This window comes from Orbicella faveolata, unplaced genomic scaffold, assembly GCF_042242905.1.
Source record: "Orbicella faveolata isolate gen_17 unplaced genomic scaffold, um_ofav_v1 contig_34, whole genome shotgun sequence".
NCBI classification, from domain to species: domain Eukaryota; kingdom Metazoa; phylum Cnidaria; class Anthozoa; order Scleractinia; family Merulinidae; genus Orbicella; species Orbicella faveolata.
The window spans coordinates 6,091,678-6,112,863 of NW_028301563.1; the positions used below are offsets into that span (position 1 = coordinate 6,091,678).

Genomic DNA, 21,186 nt, shown 5'->3' on the forward strand with positions numbered 1-21,186 from the left:
TCCGGTTTCTGGTTTCTGGTTTCCGGTTTCCGGTTTCCGGGTCCGGATTCCGGATTCCAGGTTTTAGAATTGCCCTCTGAGTAAGTTTCACAGGGGCTATATTTTGGCCAGCAAGCACACAAGTATCACGCATAGAAATCGAGAGCGAATGATCTAATTGTTTTAGTATAAATCTACTAGTCGTTCAAAACTTTATCCAAATCCTCTTCACAGATACTTTGAAAACGCAAACTTGGAAGCGGCCGTCATTTTGGTAAAAACCGCGCTCTGCTGCGCTACTCACTATCTATCACAGAATAGAAAGTGAGAAGCGTAGCCAATTAGAGAACGGCATTCGCGATAGAACGCTAGTAGATTTATACTAAAGTACAATATTGATGTTGTTTGGAGGCAGCGGGGAAGCAGCTGAATTAGAATTGTTAGCAGTCGGTTTGCTTTTGAATACCAAATTGTTGTTGATGAATAATGTCAAGCAAATGCCAAGAAAAACAAGAAAATTATCACTAAAAATGATTACCTGTTCAAACACCGTGGAGTATATATGACAAGAATGGACGAATAGAAGGAGAGTTAAGAAGTGTTTCTTTTGCAAAACGATTCGTAAAAAACATTGTACGAACCGCTCATGCATTTCGGAATTTAGGGTCACTCGTGATGATTTGATATTCCTAGTTATTAAATCCATTTTGAAATCATTGGTTATCCTTGGAATCTGATTGGCTCTCAGTGGTGCGATTTATTCACGAATCGCACCATTTTTTGCTCTAAATCGCATCTTTTTCTCAGCCAATAAGAATGGGACAGTAAAACAAAACAACCAATCAGATTTCAAGGTTAGTTTAAGGTGGCTCAAAACAGTTTCCAACACTGAGATTTTGATGGGTCGTTACAACCACTCTTTATCAGTAAGGTGGCTCTGAACCCCATGTGCAGAATTTTTTTAAACTTTGCCAAAAGTTGCGTCTTATCACACTTATCAAAAGTTGATAATATAAAAAAATTTCACCGTGCCGTTTTTGAATTATAAGCCCCTAAAGCAGTAACTGAGAGTGTTTATAGGAGGTTATACTGTTGCTGTGGTAATCCATTCTCTCACAAAAATGATAACAACGTGTTCATCAATGATCAGGCAGTTTTTTGATACTACGATTGTAGCATCAAGTGATAAAGAGTGGTTATAACGACCCATCCAAGTATAAGTGCTGGAAACTGTTGTGAGGCACCTTGAAGTAATTAATAAAATTTCAGGAAAATGAAACTGATGAAAGGCAAAAAGCCATTGTGTGGAGAATTTTGCAGCTACTATTGCCAAAACGTAATTGTTGTTGTTGTTTTTTTTTTTTAATCGACGAATTTAATTAATTACAGTGTGTAAATGACGATTATGAGCTCCTTCAGGCTGAAGACCTACTTTAATGGAAGTTTCCAACTTTCAGTGTCCATTTGGACGAATATTTTGGCGATTTTTTTTCAACATCTGCTGAAGATCCGTATGATACCGAGTCCAGTAAAAGATAAACAAACGAAAACCACACAACAGCAAATTCAGAGCCATCTCAAGGAGGTAGGTGTTTCCAGGTTTCCGGTAGTTTCAAACGAAGAAACACAAGAGCTCAACTCTGTCGCTGTGAATAAACAGTCAAAATACGCCCTGCTCCACAAAACAGTAAATGAACGAACGTCTTACGAAGCTGGTGCCAGTACCGCCATCTTGAAAATATCTTGAAACAAATGGCGCCGCAAGAACTTGACAAGGCCCTGAGTATTGAGTCCTACGCCGAGGTCACAAAAAGAAACGGAGATGATAATGAGCTGGAATCCCTTAAAATGATGCCATTAAACGGTATTTAAGAAAAAAAACGTACTATCCACTGAGCATCGTGCTCGAGGGAGTTTCAGAACTCAAAAGAAATCCATCGCAGAATTACACAGGATGCACCTTCAAATTCCTTCTCCAAAGACAACCAAAAGTCTCGGCCTCAACTACAGAAGAAAGAAAGGCCTTCCATCATTGATTCAGGCGACGAGAATTGAACTTTTATGCATGAAGTGGACTATTTTCGTTCTGACTTCAGGACTGCTTGTTTCTTTGTCATGCTCGAATGAGTTTTCGTCACATGACATCATTTTGCATTCTAAATGAGACGTAAAGGCGTTTCTGGTTCCGCTATTTTCAACAAACCGGCTACTGGAACAATACACAAAAATCTAAAATTTACGGCCATAAAATTGTGCAATTTCAAAATGGATCTAATAAAGTGGCAATTGAACTTCATGTCGTGAAATTTTGGTCTGAAATCATACTTGTGATTTCAACTCGAACTGGCGCTACGCGCTCGTTCGATTTTGAAATCAAGCGTATGATTTGAGACCAAATTGCACTCCACTCAGTTCAATTACCATTATAAATATCACTCGTGGCAATAAATCTCCATGCACAACTACACATGCGTGCATTTCGTGATTTCCGTCGTTTACCATTTGGTTACCGAACATTTTGACTTATTTTACATTAAAAACCAGCGTGTATGGTGGACAATTTAAAATGCGATGTCATTTCAGCGTGATTTGACGTCATACACGTTTGCTAACCTATATAGTGAGTAATTATCATTTGAGATAGATGGGGGGGGGGGGAAACAGAAGTCCCCCCAGCTCATAAAGAAAAAAGGGTTAGTTTGCTCCTCATGAATCTAATTTTACAATGCACTTGTTTCATGTTTTTGTTCAGTCTAATTACTTAGTTAAAGACCTGGCATCCTACACGTATTTGCTGTGCTGGTTTTTTTAGGATGCCGTCAATCTGTTAGAAAATACCACTGAACAGTTAAGAGACATATCTCACTTAACAACAGAGCAGGACAGAGCGGGATCTATCTTCAAAATGGTCGCTGCCTTCGAAGACTTTTCCCTCAAGTACGGCCATTACCACCTCAATGAATCAATGCCTCAATTAACCATTGTGCAGAGCAAGCTCAGTGAGTAGAAATTTAACTTTCAGTATCCAGATCTGTGAGAAATAAATGACAAAATACCAATTTATTATCTTTGGCAGTTTTTCGCCATGTTCGTTTACGGGAGAATTCAAACCTCAATAGATAAAAAAATTATGGGATTAACGTCCATTGACAAGAGCCAGAAATATAACGTCTGCGCACAATATCTGTTACGAGAAGCGAACAGCTTTTCCGGGGGCGAAGCTGCGAGCTTCGAGGAACAGATAAAGCCAAATAAGGGCTTTTGTGTTCAAAATCCTTCAAATATTTTTCTATTTGTAAGTTGTGGAATATCACTGGGATATTCTCCAGTTTTTGTTGTGGAATATTCAGTCACGTGACCAATCGACCAATCGCATGCGATGGAAAAATTTTCCCTCGCATGCGATTGGTCGATTGCATGCGATTGGCCTAATATTTGACGGATTATAATTACTTTTAATCAGTTTTATTGTGAATAGTAATCTCCTCACAACATATCTTGACAGTTCTGCATATTCAGCGATTTTTCCACCGAGATGCTAGAGATTTCATTCTCAACGGAACGGAAAAACATAACTTCGTCAACATCTCGTCTAGGAATTTCCTCAACAACGGTAAGCAAAACACGTTTATTCAAGATACATTGTATACAAAGTAGTAAAGGGAATAGCAGAGCTCAACAATCGATTTGTTGTTGTTGTTGTTCAAATTTTACATTTGATTTGCTAAAACTTGTCATTAAAATCATTAAAATCATGAAAACATATGAAGTATAAAGCCCCTTCAAAGTACTGTGTGACTTATCAGTAGCCCGGTAATGTCTCCAGCTGACAAGAAGCGACCAGGAAACTTTCTGTTCTACTAAGATGGTATACTTCTCAATTGCAGGTAACCACCTTCCCTGCATAAAGTTGTCTTGATAATTTGCTGATACCTTTTCATAGACAAACTGTTCGCTGTTCAAACAAGGTCCTCATCGAAAAAACAAAAATAAGAAAAACTAGTAACTTGAACATTTATTTCAAGAAGTATGACTTTTCTTTTGTTGCACAGGCTTGTTATAAAAACGGTTTCACCAATATTATTGTTATTTCAACCTATAGATTCGTTGCTGGTTGGTGTCCTGTATAAGGATCTTCATGAGCTACTTCAATCGATTCCATCCAATAATGATGCTCCTGAAAACAAGTAATTAGCGAAGAAGTTCATTAGTCTAAAAACATACTCATCGTCTTATACTGTTTTGTTGTTGTTGCTGCTGTTTGTGCATCCGATGGAGATGGTCAAAAGGCTATTTTCTCTTTAACAGCAACTTAGAGTACGATCAGTAACAAGCTTTTTGTATTTGTGTTCTATTAAGGAGACTTGACACCATGATAATGGCAGCCACGATGGATCCAAAACCGGAAAAGCTGCAGCAGAATATCACCCTAAAGTTCAGGAATCTAAAGGTTGTAATAAAGAAACAAATCGTAAAGAAAGGAAGCAAAGCTTCCAGTTAAAATCAGCTATAATTACATTCCTGTTCATCCGTGCTTGGATGTAATTTGTTTTCGAAAAGTAGGATATTTGTTTAAAAAAGTTTACCGGATTTATTTCAGGTTGCTGAAGGCAAGAGATATTGCATGTTTTGGAGTGACAACAGCGAAAAAAAGTAAGTATCAAGCTACATTCATTATTTTACCTACTACAAGTTACATTTACATTACTTTGCTTTAAAGGCAAAACCTGAATGTCGCTTCCGCTATTACACTCCATAAAAAAAATTCCTCACGAACTAAAAGAGTGCCTGCACGAGAGTCTTATAGTCGTTGTTGCTGTTGTTCAGTGTTGCGGTTGGTACTGTCTTCGTCGTCGTTATTGTTGTTGTTGTCGTTTTTATCGTTGTTTTTGTTGTTATTCTTCTTGATATCGATGTTCATGGTAGTGGTACTGTTACAATGTTAAGCAGGGGTACTTGAAGTATTTCTTGTTTTCCATTCCACAAAAACGGGAACACAAACGGGTAAAGCCCTCTAAAGTTGACATCTCAACAAGTTTTGATACACATACGTAACGCTGCAGACTTCAGCACTTACATTTTTGGGAAAAGATTTTTCCGGCGGATTTCACAAATAATATAACGAGCATCACAGAAGCAGTAAGTCTCAATAATTTGTTCTTCCATATGAAGAGTGGTTTTTATTGGGATAAACAATTTGCTTGCGATATTTCATAAACTCTTCCTTTTAGTTCAGACGGCTGGTCAGGGGAAGGATGCCATGTTGTTAAATCGAAGAGCAGCTCAGGACAAACAGAATGCAGCTGTAATCATTTGACTCACTTCGCTGTTTTATTCGACTATGGTGATAACCTTGAGGTAAAAGTAAGAGTAGTTAGTTTTTTCTGTCAGAATGTCAAAATATTAAAGCCCGTGTGTATAACTGTGATGATCAATCCTCATATCTTTCTCCGCAGTTCAAATATATGATCTTTTATATATTCCACTTGTATATTTGAGTTTGAGTTGGAATTCTGAGTATGAATCAGAAATTTGTGTCCCAATTAAAACATTAAGGCTCAAAATTGAATTTCCATGTTTTTTATTCTGTTTGCAGCTTACTTTTAAAATTCTGTAAAAAATAAAACAAAACATGTTCGTTGGGTTTTGGTTTTCCTTTTCGCTTAATTCCCCTACCTACAGATGAATGCTGGGTCTAATCACAACCCTTATCGGACTAAGCGGAGTGCTAATTAGGCTGACCGGGGTGGGTGGGGCTACTGTAGCAAAAAATAGCATATAGAAGTTTAACTGTCGTGCAGTCAGTTGATATAACTCGTGAAACATACCATGATCGACTCATCGGCACAAATTTATGTTGCTTGTTTTCTGTTGCTAATTTGTAAACCAGATCACAACGACAGACGAGAAGATATTGAGGATTCTCACTTATGTAGGCTTGGCTCTTTCCGTCATCGGAATCATTCTCACAATATTGTTTTATGCTTATTTCACGTAAGTATTAAAACTATTTCATACAAATCACCCACTTTTATACATGCTGCGAATTAAACTTTTTCGAGTTCTCCCAGACTTCCACGAGTGTTTTATAATTCGATAGAAACGCGGATAACTTGTTTTCTATTTCTTTTAGAAAATTTGGAGGCGAAAAAAAGAAAATAAGTTGTTTACTTTGAACATGAAAAAGGGCAAAGCAGTAATTTTCAACAATAGACCAGTTTCGACATATTAAAATTCAGCCTAAAACAATAGACCTCAGCTCAGTACGAGGCTCTGGGTAAAAAACTAGAGTTTGTGGCGTTTATTCCCCAAAACCTCATACTGAGGTCTATTGTGTTAGGCTGAATTTTAATGTATCTTTTGGGTTTTACTGATTATCGTTAAATTTTTCTCTTATTCTTTGTTGTTGTACCAAGTATTTGCGTTTTCTTTCTTACCAGCGATGTACATCAACCTCTCTCTCAAATCAGGATAAGCCTCGCTAGTTCTCTCGGAGCAGGACAAGTAATCTTTCTTGCGGGAATTAATGCCACAGGAAACACGGTAAGGGCGATTTCAGATTTGTTGAATTCCATTTGCAGTAGTTTTAAGTGTCTGCAAAGGAGCGTCACTAGTCGTACTCCAGCGTCTTAACGTCTTAATGCGTGTTTAATATGCAAATGAAAAGCAGCCTCTTAAGGTTATTCCCCAGTATTGCATTGCGCATCCCTACTGCGCATAATTTCACGCGTGATTAGCGCGCGCGCATTAAAAAATGGCGGCTTTTTATTTACAGCTGGACCCCGCCATAGAGGTAAATGGTCATTTTCTCGCAAACGAGTATGGTGACCTATCATTTTTTTTCTGTTGTTTTGAATTGAGTAATAAATTTCTCTGTGTAAAATAAATATGGACCAATTCTCAGTGTAGAACAAAAAGCAATCGTGAATTTAGGAAGCAATCGTGACTACAATCATGGTGCTATTATAAGGATTTATATGAGTATAAACAAGGTTCTGTTGCTCCTAAACGAACATGAGGACCCCTAATTTTTATTTCAAATTTTACTTTCCTATTATATAAACAATCAATAGGCAAAGTTTCACAAAAAGCTCAGTGCAGGTTCTATTTCAGTGGAATCACCTCAAGGAGATGATAGCGCAATAACATAGACAGATTTTAATTAAAGCTTTCTTTATAGGGAGCTTGTGTTGCAGTAGCGGCCCTCATGCAGTATTTCCTGATGGCAGCTTTCTGTTGGATGCTCGTAGAGGGAATCTACCTTTACTTGTTTGTGGTCAAGGTTTACAACATCAACAGCAAGATGAACATATACTACGTCATGTCATGGGGTAAGTTGTTGTTTAAGGTGATTCCTCAGAATTGCATTGCGCATCCCTACTGCGCACGATTTTCGCGTCATTAGCGCGCGCTCACGAGCGCGTGCACATACACAACATATACAAAATGGTGGCCGTTTCTAAACGGCTTGGATTGCGAAAGACAAATCATCGTTTTTTTCTCGGAAACGAGTACCGAGACCTAACGATTTTTTCATTTAGTTTGAATGCAGAGATCATTAAATTTCTATACAGGGAATATGGACTAATTTCTATTGCAGAGAAAAAAAAAATTATCACGGAATTATCACGGAAAATGAGAGCATAGCTAGCACTCGTACAAGATAATATGTGGCCCCAGAACACTGCGTGCTTGGAACATATTGTATCCCTGTCGACTAAATATGAGTGCCCTTATCGTGAAACGAACATCAAATTGCTCTTTAACATTTATGCAATACATCCGTTGTTGTATTTCTCCCTTAACTTTCTTTCTATGTTTCTGCTCTCTTAAAGCGTAAGGTGAATGGTCCAAATATAAACGTTTCTTAAAGCAGATAATTTCAGGAATTATGGGGTTTATTAAAGGTCCTCCTGCTCCTAAACGAATATGGGGACCCCCTTTTTTATTTCAAATTTTAAGTTCTCTTGATATAAGCAGGCAACAGGTAAAGTTTGAAAGAAAATCTATTGTTAGTTCTATTTTGATGGAATTACCTTAATCAGATTATTTTACCGTTATTTTCTGTTATTCCTGCTTAACACTATGAATTTATTGATCATTTGATTCAAGTGCTAGAGAAATGCTTCTTTTTACCTTTTTTGTTTTGCTCTTTTTATAATGCACTGCAGGTTTTCCTGCTGTTATGGTTGCAATCTCGCTGAGTATTGCTTCAGGAAAAGATGGAATCCAGGGATTTGTCAGTGAGGAATAGTAAGAAAAGTATTCCTTTACTGATCTTCTCCTTTGCCATCTCGCATTCATCAGGATGACAGAATTATTTTCACTCAATGTGTGGAGAAAGATTTTTCACGACATTTTTAAAATACCATCCCATCATTCGAACACATTACATTAAAGGCCTTGTTTTCCGTTTTGTTTTTGTTTTGTTTTTTTAATTTTATTTGTTTCTTCAAGCTGCTGGATGTCTTCAGATAACAATCTGATCTGGATATTTGTCGCATTTGTGGTGACGATCGAAGCTGTAAGTAAATCGAGTCTCAAGTTAAACTCTTAGCTAAATATTAATTTAAAGTTGAATTTCAATGGTGAATATAAGTTGATCTTGAATAATTTTAAGACTAAATTTTGGAAGTTAACATAAACAAAAAATACACAAACTGAGATAAAAATTACAAATTAATAATAAATAAGAATCAAAGTTTTAAAATATAGACATTACTCAGTGAAGGATGAGAATAAATCAAGAATTGCTTTTTTTTTCTTTTCTACGATGTACTATATTTTTATTATTTCTTTGATACAAGGCCCCACATGTATCTATAGTTTTAAACTATGCAGAGGTTACTTTTTACTTTTTCTTCTGTTAGAACTAAAAACAACTGATATATTTGATTATTTTAATCTTATGATCAAGGTTAACATCTTGATACTCGTGCGAGTGATCAAAGAAATGACCACAATGCAATCAACAGGAGAAAACCACATTCAGCAGATACGGTAAGAATTAAGACTTGCGAATAACAACAGTTTCTCCATCGCCACTCTATCAGTCTCCCAACGAGCCAACATATCACCATGCCCATAACTTGCTTCTGCGTCTTTTTCTGTCACTAACTTTAATTTGTACGACTCGGTCAGATGTTACAGAATTTACCGTGCTGAGCAGTAAGCTTTATGTACGCAGTGGCACATCGAGAACAAAACAGCTCGCACTTGCCGTCACGTTTGACTTGCCTTTGTTTCGGATGTCCCTCGGTTGATCTGCCCAACTTTAAACCTTTATTTTGATTCGCTCTTGTTAATCTGCACCATAGGGGCATCGTTTTTTATCTAATCTATTTTTATCGTCTGGCCAATTGTAAAGAACCTTGGCCCCACTTAACTTGCGGCCCATCTTCGTTGATTCTCTAGCATGTGACCAGAAGTTTCTCTTGTGTTTCGTTATTTCAGACTTGGCATCAAGGCCTGCGCAGTGTTGATTCCTCTTCTAGGGGCCACGTGGTTATTTGGTCTTCTGTCCCCTCTGCACAAAGCCTTTGTTTACATTTTCACGATACTTAACTCTGCTCAGGTTAGTTTTTGAGTCCTGGTTCCAACAATTTTCACAAATTGCTTTTAATCTTTTTGTATGAAAAGAATTAGAGAACTGTATTGTAAAAAGATAGCATTCTCGATGGTGTAAATCTCTCACTTTGGGAGCCCCGTGTTTCTTGGTATGCTATATTTACATTTTATCACAGAAACTAAATAATGATAATAATTGGACAAACCTTAACTGCACTCTTTTTAATTGCCCTTAATTAAATTACTCAATAATCATTAACGTTTTTCCTGTAGGCGGGACAAGAAGCTAAAGGTAGACCTGATCCCAAAACTTTCAAGTAGAGAAAGATATTTTTTTGCAATTATTCCAAAAGAAGCAATTTCTTCGCTGTTCTGTAAAACTATTGTTAATTTATTAATTTCTTTTATTTTCTCCAACAGGGATTCCTGATTTTTCTCTTGCATTGTTTGAGAAACAGTCAGGTAAGAGCACTGACTTGAAAATCGATGAACGATGTATCGATGAACTCTCTCGCCAGATCATGCATCGCATTATTAGACAGCCGGCTACTCAAATGGTGGGAATAATTCTACTCTAGATGCCGAATGTTGTGGGAAAGCAAATTTAGGGACGTGAATGTGCTCAAGCGCCATAGCTTAACTTGATATATGGACTCTTAAAGGGGTAAATACGGACACAGGTTGTTAAAAACTCTAGTTGCAGAAAAAAACATCAACAAGAGACTTTTTTACTTTCGCTTGACTGTAAGTTTTGTTTGATCCTCAGATTAAAGAGCGGTTCAAAAGAAGGATGAACGCGGTTTTTCCAGTTTCAAGTGCAAACGATGTAAACTCGACCAGGAAAACTTCTCAGTTTAATCAAAGTGATGTCGGCATATCGAAGGCAATGGAGCTCCATTCATGCAGTTATGGCGTATTTGAACTGGAGTAGCGATTGACCCAATTAAAGTGTCATTGGTTTCTAGATGCTCAAAAAAAAGATAAAGTTTGTAGCGAAAAGTGTTCCCTATTTTAGTGCATAGCCGTTTTAACATGCAGTTAACAGTAATTCAGGGTCAAACAGTATTTAATTTTACGGCTGACGATTACTACGCTTAGTTTTTTTTTAACATTTACGTAGGCATGCAACTCAGGCTCAAGTGGTGGGTACATTGTCAAACCCACAATCGACAGAATAGCCATTTGTGGCTGTTCCGTTGGTTTTTGGTAGACAGTCAGTAGCCTAAAACGGGTATCTGGTGACCTGAGATTCTATACTAGGTCTTTTCAAGTGTCTAAACCTTTTAATGGAGGTAGCGTGGCCGAGTGGTTAGGGCGCCGGCCTTGACATCAAGAGGTCGCGAGCTCAAGTCCCACTCTGACCACTAAGCTAGATTTGTTTGTCGGTAGACCCTAGTTCAACTCCTCGGTCATGTTTGTAAATAGCCAACTAGTCTGCCTCCCGAAAGTAGGGATTTGTAAGCCTATTATGTTTCTTTGAAATACTTACTAGCTAGTTGTAGCTAAGCGCATCGACCACTATAAAACATTTAACAACAACAACAACATTAATAAATATCATAAATTGGTCACTCCTTGTGTTGTTTTGAAGCCTTTCTATCTATTTGTAGTGATACTTATACCTAATTGTAGCTTTTTAGTCCGCGTTGATGGCATATCAGGCAAGTTTGGTCGAGCCATGGCTCGAATCGTTTCTAAAACACTCATGGCGAGACCAAATGAGCCTGATGTGCCTCCGAAGTGTAACAATAAAAGGTACGATTAGATGCTTACTGTAACCAATTTCGGAGATATTTTTCTGGTTAAGGTAATTTGTCAGGAATTCACCAGCTTAGTTTTGGCTGCACCCTCATCAACTGATACGCGATAGAAATCTTTAGTTTACAATTATAATAAACACCCTGACGCAAATTTTGCCGCCGTTTCATATCATCGCTTCATTTAATTCAAACTACAACACCTTCATTATCCAGTAGATTTAAAAATACAAAGTAACCTTAATTAAAGTAAGTTTGCTAAGAATTTTAAAAAATGGTTCCAACAAACATTCCATTCGTCTTTGTTAGATAAGAGATGATTATAACCTAACTCCAGATACTTTATGTTACGTGATGTAAAGTGTCTCCTGTCATTCCCGGTCTCTTTGCCATTTTGACTCGACGAGTTCCCTATCCCTGACAACAATCGTTACTTGGCCAAACTTTGTAGAATTAAGTGGAGCGTACGTACAAGATAATATAGTTTACCATTTTATGTATTTTTTTATTCTTTTATTTACAGTGAAACCTGTATTAAGCGGACACCTTTGGGACACTCGCTAATGTCCGCTTAATACAGGGTGTCTACTCAAAGAAGGTTCTGGGCAGTAATTGTGTTAGTATATACGACACAAGCTGAATAATTAGTACTTGCTAATCACCTCCGAGTTAACCAATCAGAGCGCACGAAAAGCACTATTCACTTGTGTGGTATATACTAATTAATTATAAAACCCTTTTCTAACACAGTGTAACAGAGTTTAAGATAAAAGAGTGCTCATAGCACAATGTCTGGTCAGTCAATGCATCAATCTGGAATAATCTACGTAACTTTCAAACGACATCGCTGAGCAACGTTAAAGGAGTCTGAGCTGAACTTTTAGAAGTAAAAAGTACTTGAAGTGTCCGCTTATTGCATGTTTTGTGCAACAAAATGGCTTAATCAATATTGGTGTCCGCTACCGCTTAACAGAGGTGTCCGCTGAATGCAGATTTATTTCACAGTAAATGTGGGAAGAAAATTTTGGGACACGAGCTGGTGTCCACTTAAGAGAGGGTGTCCGCTTAATATGGGGTCCGCTTAATAAAGGTCTCACTGTGCGCCAGATTGATCCGCTGCCAGATGAGTTACTGCTGTACATAGGCTTCCTGAAATCAACGGCTCCGCCCGAAAATTCGATTACCAACTCTCACCTTCCTGAAAGGTCACCCTCAGCATCCTTTCGTTAATTGTTGTCGCCTTTCATATAGTGTCCACTTCATCAACCTAGGAAAAACTTTCCCACGCGTCGCTCGAAAAAAGAATATATCAAAACATCAGTAAAAAAAATAAGAATCAAATTCGATAAAATTTCACAAAGCTAAGAAAAGAGGTGACATAAAGTTCAAATGAATTCAGCCTAGCTTTACTAATCTTTACTAATCAAATCCCTTATGGCTAAACACTGTTGATGTCGCTATCTTTACCACAAATAGGCTATCGTTTCTCCTTCACGGACATGGGAGGTACATATGCTAACGACTACAAGTAGTCTATTTTTAAGGTAACGTGCTTTCGCTCACGCGTGAAAGAGCGTGTCAGTATGCAGCCCCTGTTTGAAAACAGCCACAATCCTCTGGGTCAGTTGAGTACAAAATGTACGTATCGACTCGTCTGCGATGAGTACTGACCCAGTTAGAATAATGAACCACATTATTACGACTCTCTGGACTCATTTTTCCAAAGGAGGGACGCGTGTTACTCGTGCTACCTGCGTGGCGTGGTTTCCAACAAATGGTACGGAAGCACCGAGTTTATTGGCCAACCTTACCTCGGGACGTAAAAGTAAACAAGCACCAAGTGGAGCGCGCGAAACTCTCCACCCAGCTGGGGAATACATCTTTGAATGGGTTTGAATCCCGTTCAAGTTAAGTGGAGCGCGTGAAACTCTCCGCTCAGCTGACGAATCTCTCTTCAAATGGCTTTGTTTCCCGTTCAAGTGGAGTAAATGAAAGTCTCTACTCAGCTGCCTGATGAATACTTCTACAAATGGGTTTGAATCCCGTTCAAGTGGAGCGCGTGAAAATCTCCACTCAACTGATGGATACATCTGCCAATGGGTTTGAATCCCGTTCAATTTAAGGTCATTCCCCAGTATTGCATTGCGCATCCCTACAGCGCATAATTTCACGCGTGATTAGCGCGCGCGCATTAAAAAATGGCGGCTTTTCTTTGCGGCTGGACCTCGCCATAGAGGTAAATCGTCATTTTCTCGAAAACGAGTACGGTGACCTATCATTTTTTTTCTGTTGTGTTGAATTGAGTAAGAAATTTCTCTATGTAAAAAAAATATGGGCCAATTCTCAGTGTTGAGCAAGAAACAATCGTCGAAAACGTGAATTTAGCAAGCAATCGTGACTATAATCATGGTGCTATTGTAAGGATTTATATGGTATAAACAAGGTGCTATTGCTCCTAAACGGACATGGGGACCCCTCATTTTTATTTACAAATTTAAGTTCCTACAATATAAACAGTCAATAAGCAAAGTTGACAAAGATCTCAGTGCAGGTTCTATTTCAGTGGAATGACCTTAAGGGGAGCGTGTGAAACTCACCACTCAGCTGGCGAATGCATTTTCAAATGGGTTTGAATCCCGTTCATGTTAAGTGGAACACATGAAACTCCCCCCTGACCCAGCTGGGAATTGTATCTTTAATCAGTTTCGAGATTTAAATATTTTGTTTAACATTGATCAAGTATTTTTTTTAAGAAGCGAACTATTTTTGTTTTTATTTGTTAATTTGAACAAATAGTTAAGTTTTAGGATGAAATAACCCATTCTTTTGCTTTTTTTGTTTTTGTTTTTGTTTTTGTTTTTGTTTTTGTTTTTTTCTTTGATTAATTGTTTCTTATTTGAAATTAAGTTATAATCCGGTGAGACTTCATTCGATGTAGAAAGATATCATCTTAGTTACTGAATGGTATTTCAAAATCCATGAGCCGTAATTTGAACCATGTTGAATGCTTTTTCCATGGAGCAATAGAATATCTTTAGTTGGCTTTTGTTCGATTTATTAATTTCAGTAAAATGCATGATTAATCGTTGATAGTCCCGTCGTTACCAAGAAAAAAGTCACTAATTTTTACCTCAACAGATGCTCTGTATTGATCCAAGTTCACGGTCTAGTTGCTGATGGCGTTGTGAACCTTAATGATCCATAAATTAATTCTTCCAATTATTTCTTCAGGAATTCGATGTTTGTATGTCGGTCAAGGCTACTGAGCTTTTTCAGTCTATGTTTTTTTTAACCAGTCTGTTTGCTGTCTGACGTATTACCACTACAGCGGTATCATATGTTCTACCAAACAGTAACCATGGCGTAGTTTTCCTATAGTATAAAGAAAATAATGTACATGTAAATCGTTACGAATCAAAGTTATTAAAACGTACGGAAACGTTTGGAGGTTGTTTGGTAGCTTTTCGGAATGATTTGTTTAGTGATAAAACATTCTTCTCGTTCGAATAAAGAATTCAAGAGTGAAAAACTCGCAATCTGGCATTGAGTGATTGTGTGCATCAGAAATCGAGACTAAATTATGTATTCTACGTCTTGTCATAGTGGTACGCTTGCTTAGGATTGTTTCAGGAAATTACAGAGGGAAGTTCAAGTATGGCTGTGTCATTTGTAGTTATTGCGAAGCACTTTTGTGATGGTAAAAGAACAACATAATTCGTAAAAATGTAAAAATAAAAATAGTCACATTGCACTTAAGTGTCCATAAAATTCTGTTACCTCTTTTTAAGCAGTTTCCTCCGATTGTCCTTCCTCTAGCCTCTCGAGTCTATAACTCGGCAAGTTGATAACTGTGCCCAAAGGTTTTGTGAAGAAAGACTGATAAAGTACAGTTATGAAATCCTGGACATTCTGAAAATGGCAGTTCCAGCATGTGAATAACTTTGAGATCGTGCTGTTTGAATAAATGCTGCCGTGATTAACAAGCGGGGTTCAATCAACTTTCATCGTGGTGGTTAACAGTAAACTCAAACGCGACGCGAAGTTGTCAAAACTTTGTTTAACAGTTGTTTATTTGCTGCAGAGCAGTTCGAGTCCGTTATGAAATTAAATTTGAAAACTCAAGTGTGCTGATGCGCGCATGGCAGAATAAAATAAAGTGTCATCAATTCTGGATTTTAAACAATGCAAATGAGCCAGTTTCCAGCGAACGTGCGTGCTTAAATTCCATTTATTTGCATAACAGGAAGGGTTACAACTTCAGGTGCGGTTACAAGGAGTGACTGTAATTCATTCCTCAGGTGTTATGTTCACTATATAGTGATTTTTGGCAACTTCTTCAGTTGTCGCCGAAATTGAAATGGCTACAATGGTCGGTAGCTGGCGATAATATGCCGTAAGAACATGCAGTTAATTCAAAGAATTAATTGAAAACAAAGAAATCTTTTCCAAGCCATTTGAAAACTGGCGCTGAGTAGCGTCATTTTTCAGAATTCGATGGCAATTAAATTTACCATATTATAAAGCAAGTTTACATGCATACGTGCGTTTATTGAAAAACCCCATAGGGGCTTTTCAGCTGCAGTGTAAAAGTAGTTATGAATAAATTATTGACAACGAGCCAGAAGACGTACGCGTTCGGCTGGCGAGACGGCAGAGAATAGTGCCGCGCGAAGAATGCTGTACGCAGAAAAATTCTCGATCGAGCTCTGAAAGTATAAGTATAAGTGTAAGGTTTAAGGTTGTCCTCGGTTTTAGCGAATTGCAAGGACGGAACTATTCGAGCCAATGAAAAGACGTGTAAGATTGTAGTTTTTTGCCAATCAGGAGGCGGTACATCTAGACACTTTTGGGTTCGTGTTTGATGTAGAAACGTCTGTCGTAGTAGCAGGTGAGTGTTTTCTTTGCTGTTGTCTTTATTGAACTGTGAACAATGTCATAGTCTCAGAATATACAGAGGTCGCGAGACCAACTAAGAACTAGCGTCTTGTACACTGGTTGGGAGACCAATAGAACCACCGTGTTCGTTACTTACTTGAACCAGCGTGTTCATCAATCGATAGAACCAGCGTGCTCATCAATCGAACTAGCGTGTTCCCTCTCACATTGTCCTTATCAAAGTGAAAGTTCACTCGGCCAGCGTGCCTTTACAAAACTCTTCATCTTATTTGAATATTGAGGAAACCTGTTGGAACTAGAGCAAGTCCAATGTTCGAGACACAAATCGAACCAGCGTGTTCGCCACAGAATTGAACGAGCGTGTTCATCAATCGAACCAGTGTGTTCCTTCTCTGTTTACCCATATCGTGTATAAAGTGGTGGCAAACTAGTGTTCATAGTCCTTAAGGTGAGCAGGCTCCTTGACTAATCGTCCAGAATGATACGCACTATAGTTTTCTGCACTTGCTGAGGTGGTTTTTGTGCAGTAGGAACAGGTGCTTGACTGACTTTAGAAGTGTGCGTGGTTGAAGAAGCCTTGGTTTGGTCGTGCAAAGACTCTGTTGGTATGTCTTGCGATGCTCAGCATTTGTTTAGGTGTCGTCAATTTCTCCGATACTTCTGACCTTCTGGTGTTTGAACGATGTCTAATCTGGTTGTGCGGTGCTAACTGATCACTGCAGCAGGCACCCACCTATTTCCATGTTGTAATGTGACCTTTTCACCACTGTTGAGGGGTGGAAGCTCTTTACCACAGTGTTTATCATACTAAACTTTCTCTTTCAGCTTTCTTTCTTCCCATGAGCAATTGTGCAGCCGATAAGCCTATTCCTTTTGATGGCGTGTTCCTGTAGTTCAGCAGAGCCTCGTACAGATCTTGTGCTTTCTTTAAGAGGCTCTCAATGGTTTGTACTACTCGCTCTGCGTCACCATTTGCCTGAGGGTACTTGGGGCTGGACGTTGTGTGTACAAAACCATAGTTGTTACTAAATCCTTTGAGTGCTAAGTTGGAGTATTAAAGTTCATTGTCACTTAGTAGTTCATCCGGGATACCATATTTTGCAAACTGTTTCTTCAAGTGACAGATGACATTCTTACTGCTCAGGTCGTTCAGTTTGGCAATTTCTATCCATTTTGAATAGTAATCAACACTCAGCAGGTAATGTCTCGCGCTCGCCGTTTGCATTTGACAATACCTTGATGCGATTCATGGATGCGATCTAGCATTTATTTTCTTCAGCTGTGAGGAACAATGAGCTGTTGTGCTCTAAATAGAAGACCATCAACAGATGAAGGTTCATCCCTGTAGTGAAGGTACTGGCGAACATCTTTTGGCTGACTGTAAGTTGTGTTTGATCCTCAGATTATAGAGCGGTTCAGAAGAAGGATAACCACGGCTTTTCCAAGTACTAACGATGCGAACTCAGCCAAGAAATTAAAACTTCTCAGTTTTATGAAAGTAATGTCGACATATCAAAGGCAATTGAACTTCATTCGTGCAGCATAATAGCGTATTTGAACTGTAGTAGCTTTTGACGCAAAGTGTCATAGGGGTATTGTATTTTTAAAACCAAACAAGGTTTGTAGCGAAAAATGTTCCATGCAGTTAACGGCATTTCCGGGTTAAAATATGTGACATAATATTACGGCTGATGTTTACTTAGCTTTATCTATCTGAAGTTAGTGGATACACTGTCGAGCATGTTTACGAGAACTGCAATCGACAGAACAGCCATCGGCGGCTGTTCCGTTGGTTTGTGTCAGACGGTCGGTAACCTACAACAAGTATATCTAGTGACTAGTCTTTTTTAATGCCTAAAACTGTTAATCAATATCTTGAACTGGTCACTCTTTGTGTTGATTAGAAGTCGTTATCTCATGATTTGTAGTGATATTTACACCTAATCGTACCTATTTGGAACGCTTCATCGGCATATCAGACGAGTTTTGTCGAGCCATAGTAAAAATACGGTGTTTTAAATAGACCGCTTGTCAGTCGTTCATTAACAGACCTTATTAACAGGTTGTTTTAGAACCTGGGATGAACTTTATTGGCCGTTGCCGTTGTGGGGAGGTGGTCGTTACAGAGAGGTTAAAATAAGAGTGAATGTATGCGGCGTCTGCAGCGACCTTTTCAGCTAGCTGGTCGTTGTAGAGAGGTGGCCGTTAGAGGAGTTTCGACTGTAAACGGTAAGTCCGCACATCAACATTAATTAATTGCAAAACATCTGTCTAGTAAACGTTTTCTGACATCATACTGTGATGACGATGGAATAACCTGACATCATCTGTCACGCGAGTCGCGCTAATTAAAAATGATTATAAAGTTGCTCTCTAAAGCCGCCACCTTTCGCATGGCCATCTATGCGGACGAAGCAAATTACTAATATTTCCCGGTGGTGCTTAAAGAAAACACTGGAGTCAGACAGAATTCATAAGTTAGGTTGGTTGTCTCGATTACCAAGCAGCGACGAACGTTAAAGGATCATGGAAAACAATTTCAGACTGATGGCGGTCAGAACTCTTTGCTTTGCACTGATTGTCTTCTTTGGTGAGTATAAACTTCATTTTTTCCTGGCAATAGTATTACTGATATGAAATCCCCCACAATCGCAGTCTACCTGACGTCAGTATTGTTTGGAAGTTTTGGTTGTCTTTGGTTGCCATAAGGTCTACAATTCTGAAAGCACTTATCCTGTGAAACTGGCCGTTTCTGCCACGCGATGTTAAATTATTCGGCTATCGACTCATTTTTGCGAATTAATTTTGTCCTATGCTAATATTTCCTTAAGTTAAAATTAAAAGGCCTAATTTCTTGTTAATATTCACAACTCCAACTTCCTAGCGATATTGTGATCGATAGGAAAATTATACTGCGTGAAGCTCTACCAGCATATAATGTTTATAGTCAGCTTGGTTAAAGGAAGGCTATAGGAGTATTTCTTTATCAGTTGTGATCTGTAAAGCACTCGATGAGCGGGAGTGATAAGAGAGATGCGATATGACAGGTGGTTTTTACTAGATACCCTGATAAGCTGTTTTCTTACTGGAGTGCAGAAAACTGTTGCGAAGCTCAGGAGGTTTTCCGCCCCTTAAGGAGGTCAGGCCTCTTTGAAGAAAGCAAAAAGTGAGGCCTAAACGGAATATCGCCAAATGTGTAATATACATGTATACAGAAAGCCATTTAATGTGCATGATCAACATTTTGAACCAAGATCATCATTTGTCATTTATGGCGGGTTCAACAACCAATAAGAGGGAGGGGTATCCGGTCACCTCGCCACCAGGGAATTTCGCCACCAACGAACTCGCCACGAAGCGAAGTCACCTCGCCACCAAACACCAACAAAAAAATAAACTAGTCGAGTAAAGTAGTCGAGGTGAATAGGCCCTTTGCAGCTAAGCCATCACGTGACCTATTTTTCATAAAATTATGGGTTATAACTTAACGAATGCCAGAAATGGAAAAAGCATGTCGAAAATATCAAAATGGCCAAATTAGAGGCCCCCATCGTTAAAGGATGAGATATTATGACAGTCTGAATTTTTAAAAGAATCAGAAGATTTGTGTGGAAAAAGTTGTCGGAGAGCAAGGAATTGCTCTGCAGCAACATTTTCCATACAAATCCTCTAAATTTTCCCAAAATTCAAACTGTTGTATAAACTTACGCTTTAATGCCAGGGGCCTCAAAGTTGGCCATTTTGGTATTTTCGATGCGCTCTTTCCATTTCTGGCATTCTTCAAGTTATAGCACATAATAAAAAAATTTCTAGGGAAAATTTGGTCACGTGACCCCAACTGCAAAGGGCCTATTACCAGTAGTCTTTTGCATCGTTGAAATGAATGAATGAATGAATGACTTTATCAAAGTGTCAATAGTATTAAATTTAGCTTCAAAAAACTAATGGGGACAACGCATTGCCTTCTTAGCTTTTTTTTCGAGTCGCATGTATATAGATTATTCCTCGTTCTTTTATCCGCTGCCTTATTACGAGGTGACTTCGCTTGGTGGCGAGTTCGTTGGTGGCGAGACTGCCTGGTGGCGAGATGACCGGTAAACGAGCGAGGTACAACAGCCGTCATGTGACAGATGTTCCTACAAAAACGTTTCGCGTTGAGCAGATATGGTTCATATTGCTCGATTTGTTAGAGGTTAAGTTTAAGTTATTGGTAGAAGTTGGAGAAACCAGTTTGTGCATGTGTAGTAAAATAAATTGATCTGCAATTTTTACATGCGTGTCCTTTGAAGAGAAAAACTGAGTACGAACACAAGTTCTTTACGGGACGGTTCTTCTGAATGATATAACTCGCCTGTTCCTGTCAGTGTAATTTCCTCTACACAGCAAATCTAACAAAGTCAACAACTGAGGCACTGCTTCTAGGAGCCAGCATCAGTGTAATTAATATTCCGTCGTTGATTTGCCTTGTTGAATAAAGTTAGAGAGGTCGACAAAAACGAGCATGAAGCGACCCCGACATTTTATTGAGTCTTCATGTAATGTTTGTCAACAATTTCAGTGAAGCGTAAAGCGAAGTTTTGCACTCGGTGAGTTTTTGGTGGTTTTCCATATTTTTGACAGTTCTACGTCAATTTTGTGTTGGCTTTTAAGACAGAACCAATCAAAATGAGAACAATTAATTATAACAGCTTTACTGCTATTGAAAGACATTTCCGCCTGTAATGACTATATCATTTCCCGTTAACATGAATTGTAATTGAAGAAAAATACAGATCAGGAAATGAGTTGTGTTTTTCGATGAAATGTGGGTTTCTTGTGCAAACGCTAAGAGATAAACGACAAGCATGACGCTTATTGTAGAATCTTGTTTCTGTAGTTGTACCGCGCGCACCTGCCTGATTTTGGGGAGCAGGGATGGCGCAGTGGCGGGTGCGCTCGCCTCTCACCAATGTGGCCGGGTTCAATACTGAGCCGGTGTCATATCATG

The 21,186-nt window shown here is 38.6% G+C and overlaps 1 protein-coding gene across 5 annotated transcripts in view; it reads left to right on the top strand.

Annotated features, from left to right (window-relative positions):
- Positions 1 to 11,117, top strand: part of LOC110055800 (adhesion G protein-coupled receptor L4-like) — a 40,188-nt gene extending 29,071 nt beyond the window's left edge. For 2 of the 5 annotated variants that reach the window (XM_089272129.1, XM_089272128.1), the window contains 15 exons: positions 2,792 to 2,978; positions 3,485 to 3,592; positions 4,082 to 4,166; positions 4,339 to 4,429; positions 4,580 to 4,632; positions 5,211 to 5,337; positions 5,870 to 5,973; positions 6,420 to 6,522; positions 7,160 to 7,310; positions 8,151 to 8,232; positions 8,437 to 8,503; positions 8,897 to 8,979; positions 9,433 to 9,553; positions 9,967 to 10,008; positions 10,313 to 11,117. In XM_089272129.1, coding sequence (XP_089128255.1) covers positions 2,792 to 2,978; positions 3,485 to 3,592; positions 4,082 to 4,166; positions 4,339 to 4,429; positions 4,580 to 4,632; positions 5,211 to 5,337; positions 5,870 to 5,973; positions 6,420 to 6,522; positions 7,160 to 7,310; positions 8,151 to 8,232; positions 8,437 to 8,503; positions 8,897 to 8,979; positions 9,433 to 9,553; positions 9,967 to 10,008; positions 10,313 to 10,477 — 1,569 coding nt within the window. In that variant the 3' untranslated portion in view covers positions 10,478 to 11,117. Of the gene's footprint in view, positions 1 to 2,791; positions 2,979 to 3,484; positions 3,593 to 4,081; positions 4,167 to 4,338; positions 4,430 to 4,579; positions 4,633 to 5,210; positions 5,344 to 5,869; positions 5,974 to 6,419; positions 6,523 to 7,159; positions 7,311 to 8,150; positions 8,312 to 8,436; positions 8,504 to 8,896; positions 8,980 to 9,432; positions 9,554 to 9,966; positions 10,009 to 10,312 lie in introns of those variants that run through there. The other 3 variants (XM_089272126.1, XR_016201675.1, XR_016201676.1) reach the window with 3 other exon arrangements.
- The last annotated feature ends 10,069 nt before the right edge of the window (positions 11,118 to 21,186 follow it).